General features: G+C 44.0%; 1 protein-coding gene across 1 annotated transcript in view; it reads right to left on the bottom strand.

Annotated features, from left to right (window-relative positions):
* The window catches only part of CREB3L2 (cAMP responsive element binding protein 3 like 2), a 129,683-nt gene that overhangs the window by 50,376 nt on the left and 65,682 nt on the right, over positions 1–13,625 (bottom strand). Inside the window, exon 2 of the mRNA XM_005679511.3 lies at positions 3,393–3,609. Coding sequence (XP_005679568.2) covers positions 3,393–3,609 — 217 coding nt within the window. The remainder of the gene's footprint in view (positions 1–3,392; positions 3,610–13,625) is intronic.

The following is a 13,625-nucleotide window of genomic DNA, read 5'->3' as shown; positions in this document are numbered from 1 at the left end:
GGATGTTCTGACTACCTGGTTTTTGTTGCTAAAACTCCTATATAACCTGGCTTCTCCCTTACTGCTTTGGAACAGAACCTCAGAGCTATCTGAGAAGCTGCATCCCAGGCTTCAGTCCTCAGAAAGTCCACCAAATAAAACATAATTCTCAACTTTTAAGTTGTGTGTTTTTTTTCAGTCAACAGCCAGAACCACGTACATGAGCAAGTCCTGAATTCTTGATCCACAGAAATCATGAGAGGTAATAAATGATTATTACTAGTTTAAGCCACAAATTTGGGGAGATCTGTTACACAGCAGTAGATAACTATATAAGAGGTATTAGAAATGACTTCCACAAAGGGAATTCGGGCTTGAAATAGAGGCATCAAAGGAGCTATAGGAATACCAGAGGCAAACCAGTAAAGAGAATATGGGTAGTGTCTTCCCCGGTAGTCCAGTGTTTAAGACTTCACCTTCCAATGTAGGGAATGTGGGTTTGATCCCTGATTGCAGAACTAGGGTCCCACATGCCTCACAGCCAAAAACACCAAAATATAAAACAGAAACATTATTGTAACAATTTCAATAAAGACTTTAAAAATAGTCCATATCAAAAAGAATATTAAAGAGAGAGAGAGAAAGTATGGGAAAACCATATACAAAGGCAGTTACAAATGTTAAACAGACATCACACCCACACAGAACCTCAGCACTGGGAGAAATCTTAAAGGTCATTTAGTCCAATCTCCCATCTAGTGCTAGAGTCCACTTAAAAAAAAAAAAGCAATTAAGGCAGGGACTGCAAGAGTTTATCTAAGCTAAAATGCAGAAAAGGGCTGACTCCCTATAGTTGTTCTCCATGTTATAATAAAATGAAGGGTATATAGTCATAACAGAGACCATATCCCTGAATTTGAACAGAGGTCATTCCTGGAAATGATTTAATAAGAAACTGAAAGGGGAAAAAAGATGGAGAGCAGGGGAGGGGAGAAGAAAGACTAAAATGAGGAGAAGCAGGAGGAAAAGAAGGGGATCAGGAAAACGAACAATAACAACTCTGCAGCAACAGAGGAAGAAAGAGGAGGTGAGGAGAGAAGGAAGAAACACTGATTCACTGAAATGCTATGTGGTGGGCACTGCCCCAGGTTCTTTAAACTCATCATCTCATGTTACCCTCAGAACAACTCCACAGCCTCGAATTATTTCAGCTGTATTTCCTCCCTTCCCTCCCAGGGGACTTCCCCTCACCCTGTTCCCTTGTCGAAGCAGGGAAAGTAGACAAACTACAGAGAAGAAGGATGAGGTCATCATGCACCTAACCTCTTGTCAGGAGAAATCTGAGAATACACTTAGGGCTCCAAAGGGTCCAGTCAGGAAAGAAGTCACCCACAGATTTGGGACCCTCCCTTCTCTGAGGACAGAAGGCCAAAGTTCCTGGGCTGTTTGTGGGTAGACCTCTAATCAAAAGAAGAATAAGCCTGAGAAAGAAAAAAACCTGCAGCATTCTCTGTCCCAAGATACAATGTTTTACTGATCCCAGAGTTGGTTCTTTTAGAGGTCAGAGCGACTTCCCTTTCACTTTTCACTTTGATGCATTGGAGAAGGAAATGGCAACTCACTCCAGTATTCTTGCCTGGAGAATCCCAGGGACAGAGGAGCCTAGTGAGCTGCCGTCTATGGGGTTGCACAGAGTCGGACACAACTGAAGCAACTTAGCAGCAGCAGCAGCAGTAGATCTAAGGAGCTCCCCTGGCAGCTCAACTGGTAAAGAATGTGCCTGTAATGCAGGAGACCCTGGTTTGATTCCTGGGTTGGGAAGATCCCCTGGAGAAGGGATAGACTACCCACTCCAGTATCGTTGGGCTTCCCTGGTGGCTCAGTCGGTAAAAGAATCCATCTGCAATACGGGAAACCTGGGTATCACACACATAGCACAGTAGATCTAAGAGGGATTCCCAGGTGGATCAATGGTAAAGAATCTGCCTGCTAATGCAGTAGATACAGCAGTTGTGGGTTCAATTCCTGGCTCAGGAAGATCCCCTGGAGGAGGAAATAGCGACCTAGTCCAGTAGTCTTGCTGGGAAAATTTAATGGACAGAGGAGGCTGGCTGGTTACAGCCTGGGGGTCGAAAGAGTCAGACACAACTGAGCTTGCAAAAACATGCAAGCATGTGATAGATCTAAGAACCCCAACTGGAGACGGGATTCCCCCACAAAGCTAATGGCCTATTTGTGAAGTGGACACAGGCATGTGCCTTTAACCCAAGGAAGCAGGAGGCATCCTGTCCTGTTAGGTAGTCAGTTCACAAGATGCTGTCATGTATACAGTCATACTGGAGAAGGCGATGGCACCCCACTCCAGTACTCTTGCGTGGAAAATCCCATGGACGGAGGAGTCTTATAGGCTGCAGTCCATGGGGTCACGAAGAGTCAGACATGACTGAGCGACTTCACTTTCACTTTCACTTTCCACTTTCATGCATTGGAGAAGGAAATGGCAACCCACTCCAGTGTTCTTGCCTGGAGAATTCCAGGGACGGGGGAGCCTGGTGGGCTGCTGTCTATGGGGTCACACAGAGTTGGACACAACTGAAGCAACTTAGCATACAGTCATATAGGAGGAGAGGGGACATCTAGGTCAAGCCAGAGGACATCAAGTTAGGGACCATTCTCTTGGGAGAAGAGAGCATATGCCAAACTAGCATTAGGGGATAGAGTTTTCAAAACTTACTCAAGATACTAAAACAGATGGTTATACTTCTAGGAAAACAAACATAGAAAATTCAATTTTAAAAGTTTCATAGAGCCTATACTAATTAAAGGCCTGTGGAGTAATGGTCAAAACATGTGAACATTTCCAAGACCAGGAAAACTAAATTCTCAACACATACCAAGCTAATGGCCTTGATAATGGGCATGAAAGGGTAACCAACGAGAAAGTCTAGGAATGTTCGCCAAGATCTCCTATACACGGGGTTAAGGAAACATGTCGGAAATGGGTCAAGAGGATACCCAAGAAGTGTTTATGGAGAAGAGTGGTCATAAAAATTCTTTCTCAGAAAAAAAAAAACAAAAACAAAACATGGCATGACCTCTTGAAATGGTGGATGTACTGGAATTATCAACCAGAAAGGGCAGGCTGATGTGTAAAAGGAAGCTTTGCTGCCCAGTCCACAGGGTCAAAGAGAGCAATTAGTACCATTCAGTTCTAACAAATTCCCAGAGCACACAGTCTCAGGCAGAGCTACATTCTGTGCCTCTTTGCATTTCCCCAGGGCCCAAGCACAGGCCACACACAGCAGGTATGTGGCTGAAGGGGGTGCTGATGATACTGTAACACACAATCTGCACCCTCAAGGTCAAGGTCAAAGATGCCAAGGTCCCAGCTGCTTCCCCTGCTCTGGGTTTACCGTCATTGAAGCTGTCGCTGGCGGTGATGTGGGTGAATGGCGACTGGGCCCGAGGCTCCTCACATAGGGAGTAGCTGTGCTCAGCCTGGATGAGGGGCGCCGGGGACGTTGGGGACGGCTCCACCTCCATCGACACGCTCTTCTCTGAGAGGAAAGGGTCGTTCAGGAGCTGGCCCAAGACGTTCTGGGAAAACTCATCCAGAAGCTCCGAGAAGTGCTGCAAGTGCAAAGGAGGAAGAACTCTTTTAACTATGATCTGATATTTACACACATATTCTAACTCAAGGGCTTCCCAGGTGGTGCCCGTGGTAAAGAGTCTGCCTGCCAGTGTAGAAGACACGAGAGGCGCCGCTCAGTCCCTGGGTGGGGAAGATCCCCTGGAGGAGGGCATGGCAACCCACTCCAGTATTCTTGCCGGGAGAACCCCATGGACAGAGCAGCCTGGTGGGCTACAGTCCACAGGGTCGCACAGAGCTGGACACGACTGAAGCAACTTGGCACATTCGCATGCGTTCTAACACCAAAATATTATCCACAACTTCTAACAACATCCAAACGAAGTCACTCATACACAATGTCCAATTATCTATTGCTATGTAGCAAACCACCTCAAAGAGAAATGGCTTAAAATAGCCACGATTTGTTGTTTCTCACTATGCTATGGGTTGGCTGGGTGGATACACTGATTCATCTGTGTTCACTAACAGAGATGGAATGAGCTGGAATTTTGGCAGGGGCTGGGCTGGGCTGGGACACTGGATGCCTAGGCCTTTTCCTCAAAGGGGCTTTATCAGGAGGGGAGTCCTCGCATAATGGTAGAAATGTTCCTGGAGGGAGAAAGCCAAAGCTGAGTGGCCCCAGAGGTCACACAACATCACTCCCTCCAAATTCTTCAGGTCAAGGAAAGTGACAAGGCCAGCCCAGATTCATGGGGTGAAAAGAGACACCACCTCTTGAACAGAGGAATGGCAAAAATCACACTGCAGACAGGTGTAAACAGGATGGCATGACTCACTCGGGGCCATGATTGCAACTATCTACCACCTTTTACATTGGGAATATCTGAAAATAAGCAAGCTATCCTGCATTTCTGTAGCATGAAAGTGTTATTCATAGTCAAGTGCCAAGTTCAAAGGCATCCGGATAAGCTTTCCTCTATTCTCCCAAGTACCTGGACTTTGTTCCTCTCTAGTTTTTCCTTAATCTACTTCATTTCTCCCCATCTTCCATCTCCAACAGCATCACCTCCCTAGCAGCCACCCTGCCAGGATGATGATACAGGAATGGTCTATGCATAGCCCCCCAGGGGGTCCTGCATGCCCTGTTCCACAGCCCCAACCATTCTGCCTCACTGATGGAGGAATATTCATGACATGAGGGTCTATAGAGCCAAGTTTCTCAACCTCAGCACTACTGCCATTTTAGATGGCAAATTCCTTGTTATGGGGGGTACAGTTGTTCTGCGCATTGGAGTGTTTAGCAGCATTCCTGGCCTCTACCCTCACCAGGCCAGTAGCACTCCCCTAGTTGTGAAAACAGTTCAATTCAGTTCAGTCGCTCAGTGTCCACCTCTTTGTGACTCCATGAATCGCAGCACGCCAGGCCTCCCTGTCCATCATCATCTCCCGGAGTTCACTCAGACTCACGTCCATCGAGCCAGTGATGCCATCCAGCCATCTCATCCTCGGTTGTCCCCTTCTCCTCCTGCCCCCAATCCCTCCCAGCACCAGAGTCTTTTCCAATGAGTCAACTCTTCGCATGACGTGGCCAAAGTACTGGAGTTTCAGCTTTAGCATCATTCCTTCCAAAGAAATCCCAGGCTAATCTTCAGAATGGACTGGTTGGATCTCCTTGCAGTCCAAGGGACTCTCAAGAGTCTTCTCCAACACCACAGTTCAAAAGCATCAATTCTTCGGCGCTCAGCATTCTTCACAGTCCAACTCTCACATCCATACATGACCACAGGAAAAACCATAGCCTTGACTAGACTAGACACTGTCAAATGGCCCTGGGGAGAGTAAAGGGAAGATTACCCTTGGTTTACTTATTTATTTATTTGTATGTGGACCATTTTTTTAGTCTTTACAGAATTTACAATATTGTCTCTGCCCTATATTTTGGTTTCTTGACCATGAGACATGTGGGATCCTAGCTCCCCAACCAGGCACTGAACCCTCACCCCCTGCATTGGAAGGCAAAGTCTCAACCACTGGACCACCAGGGAAGCTCCTCACCCTTGGTTTAGTATAATTTTTTAAAGAATATTTTGGCTGCAGGTTATGTGGGATGTTAGCTCCACACCAGGAACTGAAACCGAGCCCCTCATGGAAGCGCAGAGGCTTAACCACTGGAGCACCAGGGAAGTCCCTACCCTTGGTTTAGAACTCATGCTGTAGAGTATATTAAAAATAATTCTAAAATAATTTAATTTAAAAGTTTGGTTGACACCAGCTGTTAGAGCCACTTCTACCTTCTTAACGTTCCCTGAGTCACAGCCCAACAAGTGTCATCATTACTGATTAAACTTCAGGGACACTTAAGGAAGTTCGGAAAGCAGGTACAGTAATAAGAGAACTGGTTGCAAACGGTGATACTTCGGGGGAGGTGATGAAAATTTCTAAGATTCACAGGGTAACTAAGTCCTACCATGGAACTGAAGGATCAGTGAAGGTGTTATGAAAATGAATGCAGCTTAGGGAAGGTGGGGGCAGGAGGTGATCCTGAGGTTAGAGCTCTAAGATCAGGATAGTTGTAGGTCAGAACTGCTCCCTTCCAGAAAGAACAGAAGTAGACAACAGAGAAGAAGCCTTTAGTGTAGGTCCTTAAAGCAGCATTAGATGGGTGGGTTTCACCAACAGCACAAACATGAGAAAAGCTGCATCTCATCAGGACAGAATGCAGAGAAGCCACAGACCTTGGGTACGTCCTAATAGGCATGTGTCATGCAAGAGAACAAGACAGGGTGGTTGGGTTAGAGTTCTCTGTGCACAGACATATTTAAAACTGAAAGGTCCTTAGACATATCTAAGGCAAGAATTCCCTGACAGGGACTTCCCTGGTGGTCCAGTGGATAAGACTCCGCACTCCCAAAGCAGCAGGCCCAGTTCATTCCCTGGTCAGGGAACTAGACCCCACATGCTACAACTGAGAGCAAGCATGAGGGCTTCCCTGCCGTGCTGCAGCCCATGGGGTCACAGAGAGTACATGACTGAGCGACTGAACAACAAGATGGGGGCTTCCCAGATGGCTCAGTGGTGAAGAATCCGTCTGCCAATGCAGGAGATGCAGGTTCGATCCCTGGGTCGGGAAGATCCCCCCGAGAAGGAAATGGCAATCCACTCCAGTATTCCTGCCTGGGAAATCCCATGGACAGAGGCACCTGGTGGGTTATAGTCCATGAGGTCACAAAAGAGGCAGATATGGCTTAGCAACTAAACAACAACAATAATACAGCAACTAAGAGTTCGCAGGCTGCAACTAAAAAGATTCTGATGCGGAAACAAAGATCCCACACTCAGCAGCGAAGATCCTGTGTGCAACAACCAAGACCTGATGCAGCCAAGTGATAAAATATATATATTAAAACCCCCTTAGAAAGAATGCCAGCTGTCTGCATCACAATTAGCAGGATTTTGTTTTAGCTGTTTTATAATGAAATATTTTAAGCATTCAGAAAAATTATAGGGAATAGTAACATGAATAATGATGATAATGAGTAATAATGAGATAATACCTTTTCAAAAAAAAATCTTTTTTTCCATGTTTGCTACTGCAATCTTTTTTTCTTTACTCTTTATTTAAAAAAAAATAAAACATGAAGCTCCCATTGAATCCCCTTCTTCCCTCTCAAAGTTAACTAATGCCCTGAACTTGGTGTTTCTTTTTCCCATCTAAAACTTGACACTTCTACTACATAAGTACGTTTCCATTACATACACACAGGTTTTTTTAAACTTTAAATAGTACCATACTTTACACCTCCTCTGCAACTTTCTTCTCTCAAAAAAATTCTTTAGACTTATTAATGTTTACATGTGCAGCTCTATTCATCCATTTAGATTTGTGAGTTGTATTACATTCTATTTATTCATTTCCTCTTAAGGGACATTTAAAGATTGTTTTTATATATGATACTGTAATAAAAATTACTGAACCTAACAGGAAATTTTAAAACATAGAAATCCTATGACCCATCTTCAGAGCTTTTGACTTATCAGGTCAAAGATAGCCATGTTTGGGAACGCATGTAATAATTAAAGATTTTAAAATTTAAAAAAAAAAACTACAAAAAAAAATAAAATAAAACCAATTCATGTTGATGTATGGCAGAAACCATCACAATACTGTAAAGTAATTATCCTCTAATTAAAAATTAAAATAAAAAAAATAAAACCACCACCGCCATCATCAGTCATTCAGATGTTCATGTCTGTTTTTCAAACACTGAAGGTTGACACCAACTCCATTCACCACCCTTCTCTTTACACACTTTACAATTAAGTCTCTGGAAGTCCCTAGCAGTTTGGACATGCTCAAAGTCAGAGAAAGATTCATGGATTTTGCAGCCACTGTGTGCTAAACTTTAGATAGGTCCTGTGGATACAAAAAAAAATAAATAAGAAGATAGAGGAATTTCCCTGGTACCCCAGTGGTTAAGAGTCTTCCTTCCAGTGCAGGGAATGAGGGTTCAATCCCTGGTTGGTTCAGTTCAGTCACTCAGTCGTGTCTGGCTCTTTGCAACCCCATGGGCTGCAGCATGCCAGGCCTCCCTGTCCATCACCAACTCCCAGAGCTTGCTCTAACTCATGTCCATTGAGTCAGTGATGCCATCCAACCATCTCATCCTCTGTCATCCCCTTCTCCTCCTGCCCTCAATCTTTCCCAGTATCAGGGTCTTTTCAAATGAGTCAGTTCTTAGCATCAGGTGGCCAAAGGATTGGAGTTTCAGCTTCAACATAAGTCCTTTCAATGAACATTCAGGACCGATCTCCTTTAGGATGGACTGGTTGGATCTCCTTGCAGTCCAAGGGACTCTCAAGAGTTTTCAACACCACAGTTCAAAAGCATCAATTCTTCAGCGCTTAGTTTTCTTAATAGTCCAACTCTCACATCCATACATGACCACTGGAAAAACCATATCTTTGACTAGAAGGACCTTTGTTGGCAAAGTAATGCGTTTGCCTTTTTAATATGCTGTCTAGTTGGTCACAGCTTTTCTTCCAAGCAGCAAGCATCTTTTAATTTCATGGCTGCAGTCACCATCTGCAGTGATTTTGGAGACCAAGAAAATAAAGTCTGTCATTGTTTCCCCATCTATTTGCCATGAAGTGATGGGACCGGATGCCATAATCTTAATTTTCTGAATATTGAGTTTTAAGCCAGCATTTTCACTCTCCTCTTTCACTTTCATCAAGAGGCTCTTCAGTTCCTCTTTGCTTTCTGCCATAAGGGTGGTATCATCTGCGTATCCAAGGTTATTGACAGAGGATGAGATGGTTGGATGGCATCAATGACTCAATGGAAATCAGTTAGAGTAAGCTCTGGGAGTTGGTGATGGACAGGGAGGCCTGGCGTGCTGCAGGCAACCTTGATTCCAGCTTGTGCTTCATCCAGCCCAGCATTTCTCATGATGTACCCTGCATATAAGTTAAATAAGCAGGATGACAATACACAGCCTTGGTGTACTTCATTCCCAATTTGGAACCAGTCCATTGTTCCATATCTGGCTCTAACTGTTGCTTCTTGACCTGCACACATATTTCTCAGGAGGCAGGTCAGGTGGTCTGGTATTCCAATCTCTTTTAAGAATTTTCCAGTTTGTTGTGATCCACACAGTCAAAGGCTTTGGTGTAGTCGATGAAGCAGAAGTAGATGTTTTTCTGAAATTCTCTTGCTGTTTCTACAATCCAGTGGATGTTGGCAATTTGATCTGTGGTTCCTCTGCCTTCTCTAAATCCAGCTTGAACATCTGGAAGTTCTTGGTTCCCTGGTCAGGGAACTATTAACCCACATGCCTTGGGGCTACTAAGCCCATATACACCTGTGCAGCACAACTAGAGAACCCACGCACCACAATGCAATATCTCAAGGGCCATAACTAAGACCTGAGGCTAAATATTAAAAAAAAGAAGAAGACAGAAAAAGCCCTGCCTTCTCTAGCCATATTACTTCGACCAAACTTTTATGTGCAGATGAGGTACCTGGGGATGTTAAGACATAGAAGATGATTCACAAATGCAGGTGGGCCCAAGATTATGCATTACTAATCAGCTCCCAAGTAATGCTGCTCACCCATGGACCAGACTTTGCATGGCAAGGAGTGGGACAGCTTTAAGGTTAAGACTAGAACCCAGAGACTTCCCTGGTGGCCCAGTGGTTAAGAATCTGCCTCCAATGCAGGGGACATGGGTTTGCACACCCCAACTACTGAAGCCCTCCTGCTCTAGAACCCATGTCCCGCAGCAAGAGAAGCCACCACACAGCCGTAAAAGAAGAGAAGAGAAAAGACTAGAACCCAGATTCCCTGATTCACTGATGACCTGAAGCCAGGGTCTGATTCCCTAAGCAGCTCCCCAAAGACAAATTTACTTGTTGCCTAATGGCAAATACTCTGCAAGCATCTGACAGAATTCAAGATGGAAATTAAGGAAACTAAAAGAGAAATAAATGACACAATGTAGAATGCAAAAGCAAGTCCTGAACTCACAACCCCTGCATTCTCAAGCCACGATTCCATCCTTGTGCTGCAGTGTCAGCCCTGGCCGGCTGTGCGAGCCCAGCTAAGCCTCTGGAATCCCACTTTATCCTGAGGCAAGGCTCTCTTTGGTTGTCCCTGCTTTCCCATGGAAGTTGCCAGGTTGCTCTACTCTGCTGACACTATTTTCTTTCTCCTGAGCAGCACTAATGAGTGTTTTCATGAACATCCCCTGGATAAGCAGTCATAAACCTTCTTTCACTCGGCTAACCAACCCTGACCTCCCTTCACGTTGGATTCTGTACTCTCATGTCACCAAACAATTTAGCCCTAAATGATAGGGAGTCCTGAAGAACTCATGGCTGTTACCAAGCACGTTATGACAACCTCCACTCTGGAAATCGAAGCTCCTCAAAAGAAGGGAGCAACTGTGCTTCACCACCACCTACACTGAGGCACTCAGCAAAGTGGTAAGCAGGAGAAGGTCCCAGAGAGACACTTGAGATTGAAAAAATACGCCCAACTTGTCCCAACCAGACACAGTGACTCAACCCAGCAAATTAGCTCCAGCTGGGTCTCCCTGGCAGCAGTGGGCCCTAGGACTCAGTTGACAGGTCAAGACACCATAGTCCACAAAGGGATCAGGCCAGAATCATACCACCTTTAATGCCAATGAGAGAAGGGCATACAGTCCTGGAGGCTGAACACCAGAGAAAGGAGCAAAGTGAGCCTCAAAGATGGAGGCTTTCTGCTGAGAAACACTTGAGCAAAGGACTACTCGTGTAGTAGATCAAAGATTATGAAATGTCAGTTGAATTCTTTCAAAGCTATGGCATAAGGGAGTTTTACCATTCTGTCTAAGAGGTTATAATATTTTCATAGCTTTTCCCTCAACCAACATTTACAACAATCCTGGGAAGTTGGTTTTAAACCTATTGTCCAGGGTCAGAGTCATGCACTATTTGAGCTTGGACTTGACATAGATCTTCTTACTGCAAATTGAACAAACTTTCCCCACATTGCTTCTCCTAGGAAAGAGGTATCTAAGCTTCACAATCTAACCCCATGGAGAAGTTCTAACCAGGGTGAAAACATGATGCTGATGCTGATCATTAATGAAGATGCTGATCATTAATGAAGATGCTGACAGGATCAGGTGGTAGGCTCATCCGACGGACCAAGTCTTGACTTTTGGAACATAAGGTAGGTGCTTTCTGATAAGATAGGCATGTCCCCATTTATAGATGAGAAAACTAGGGCTCACTGTAGTTAGGTACATTGCCCAAGCTTAGCGCTGCATAGCTGAATTACTATTCCATCCCTAGTCTAGCCAATCCCAAAGTCTACGCCCTTTCTACCACAGAAGGCCCCACTGTTTAGGTCAGCCTCTAAAGCTGACACATAGCAGAGACCAAAGTTTAAAAAAAGAAAGACAGACTCACTGATAGCCCATTCCCTCACCCGTTATGAACACACAGTCTTCAACATTCAAAGTCTAGAACTGTGGCAGGGGATTGTTAGATTGAGAGTCTCCTGGTATCACTTCCATGGGGTGTCAGCAATAAAGATGGATGTATTTACTTGCTTCAGAGCATGGTTCTGCCAAAGGGTTCAAAGTCACAGACTCTCCAAGTTGGAAGAAACTTCCTGCTTGGGTCAAACCTCTGACTCATGACATGAGTGGTCCTCATCTCCTCAATGAAGATACATGCAAGTTCTTTTATGAATTCATTTCTGTCTCCCCATTACTGAAGACCTGACATTTAATGCTCCAACCTGGCCCCAATCATCCTGTGAAGTCTTGTTTTCCTTTATTCTAATACCTGACACACCAGCCCTAACAGTGTCCATATGATACTGAAGCAACACAGCTTTGAAGTCAGACAACTGGATTTGAATCCTGGCTCCTAGCTGTGCAAACCTGATGAAGATCCTTCAGTTCTCTAAACTTCAGTTTGCTCCTTAGCTAGGATAACGAAAGTATCCACTTCCTGTTATGACGATTTAATTAAATAATGCATGTAAAGCACCAAATGCTTCACTGGCATAGCAATAATATTTTGAAAAGCTTTTTTTTTTTATAAAAACCATCAAAATTAAATAGGGTTTAATGTCTACACATGGACATCACCAGATGGTCAATACTGAAATCAGATTGACTATATTCTTTGCAGCTGAAGATGGATACGCTCTATACAGTCAGCAAAAACAAGACTGGGAGCTGACTGTGGCTCAAAACTTGAACTCCTTACTGCAAAATTCAGACTTAAATTGAAGGAAGTAGGGAAAACCACGAGGCCATTCAGGTATGATCTAAATCAAATCCCTTACGATTATACAGTGGAAGTGACAAATAGATTCATTGGATTAGATCTGACAGACAGAGTGCCTGAAGAACTACAGACAGTTGGTAACATTGTACAGGAGATGGTGATCAAAACCATCCCCAAGAAAAAGAAATGCAAAAAGGGAAAATGGTTGTCTGAAGAGGGCTTACAAAGAGCTGAGAAAAGAAGAGAAGCTAAAGGCAAAGGAGAAAAGTAAAGCTATACCCATCTGAATGCAGAGTTCCAAAGAATAGCAAGGAGAGATAAGAAAGCCTTCTTAAGTGGTTAATGCAAAGAAATAGAGGAAAATAATAGAATGGGAAAGACTAGCGATCTCTTCAAGAAAATTAGAGATACCAAGATAACATTTCATGCAAAGATGGGCACAATAAAGGACAGAAATGGTATGGACCTAACAGAAGCAGAAGATATTAAGAAAAGGTGGCAAGAATATACAGAAGAACTATGCAAAAGAGATCTTCATGACCCAGATAACCATGATGGTGTGATCATTCATCTAGAGCCAGACATCCTGTAGCACGAAGTCAAGTGGGCCTTAGGAAGCATCACTACGAACAAGGCTAGTGGAGGTGATGGAATCCCAACTGAGCTATTTCAAACCTTAAAAGATGATGTTGTTAAAGTGTTGCACTCAATGTGGCAGCAAAGTTGGAAAACTCAGCAGTGGCCACAGGACTGGAAAAGGTCAGTTTTCATTCCAATCCCAAAGAAGGGTAATGCCAAAGAACATTCAAACTACTGCACAACTGTACTCATTTCACATGCTAGCAAGGTAATGTTCAAAATCCTACAAGCCAGGCTTCAACAGTATGTGAACCAAAAACTTCCAGATGTTGAAGCTGGATTCAGAAAAGGCAGAGGAATCAGAGGTCAAATTGTTAACATCTGCTGGATCATAGAAAAAGCAAAGGAGTTCCAGAAAAACATCTACTTCTGCTTCAAAGACCCATCACAGTCAATAAATAAATAAAATGTTTTAAAGTTGTTAACCTTACATAAATTGCTAATTTTATGCAAAGTTACCCTTAGCTCTAAGCATTGACACTTGTGTTTGCAGGTCAGTAGTTGTCAGAAGGAGCTTACAAGGTAAGAGTGAGTGGTTTTAAGTCTGGGCTGTCTCCTGCTGGCAACTGCCCCAGGAACCAGGATCATGGGGTGAGGAGGGCAAGTAGAGTAGGAGGAAGATGAAGG

Source organism: Capra hircus, chromosome 4 (genome assembly GCF_001704415.2).
Source record: "Capra hircus breed San Clemente chromosome 4, ASM170441v1, whole genome shotgun sequence".
Taxonomy (NCBI): Eukaryota; Metazoa; Chordata; class Mammalia; order Artiodactyla; family Bovidae; genus Capra; species Capra hircus.
This window is presented reverse-complemented; position numbering and strand designations above follow the sequence as displayed.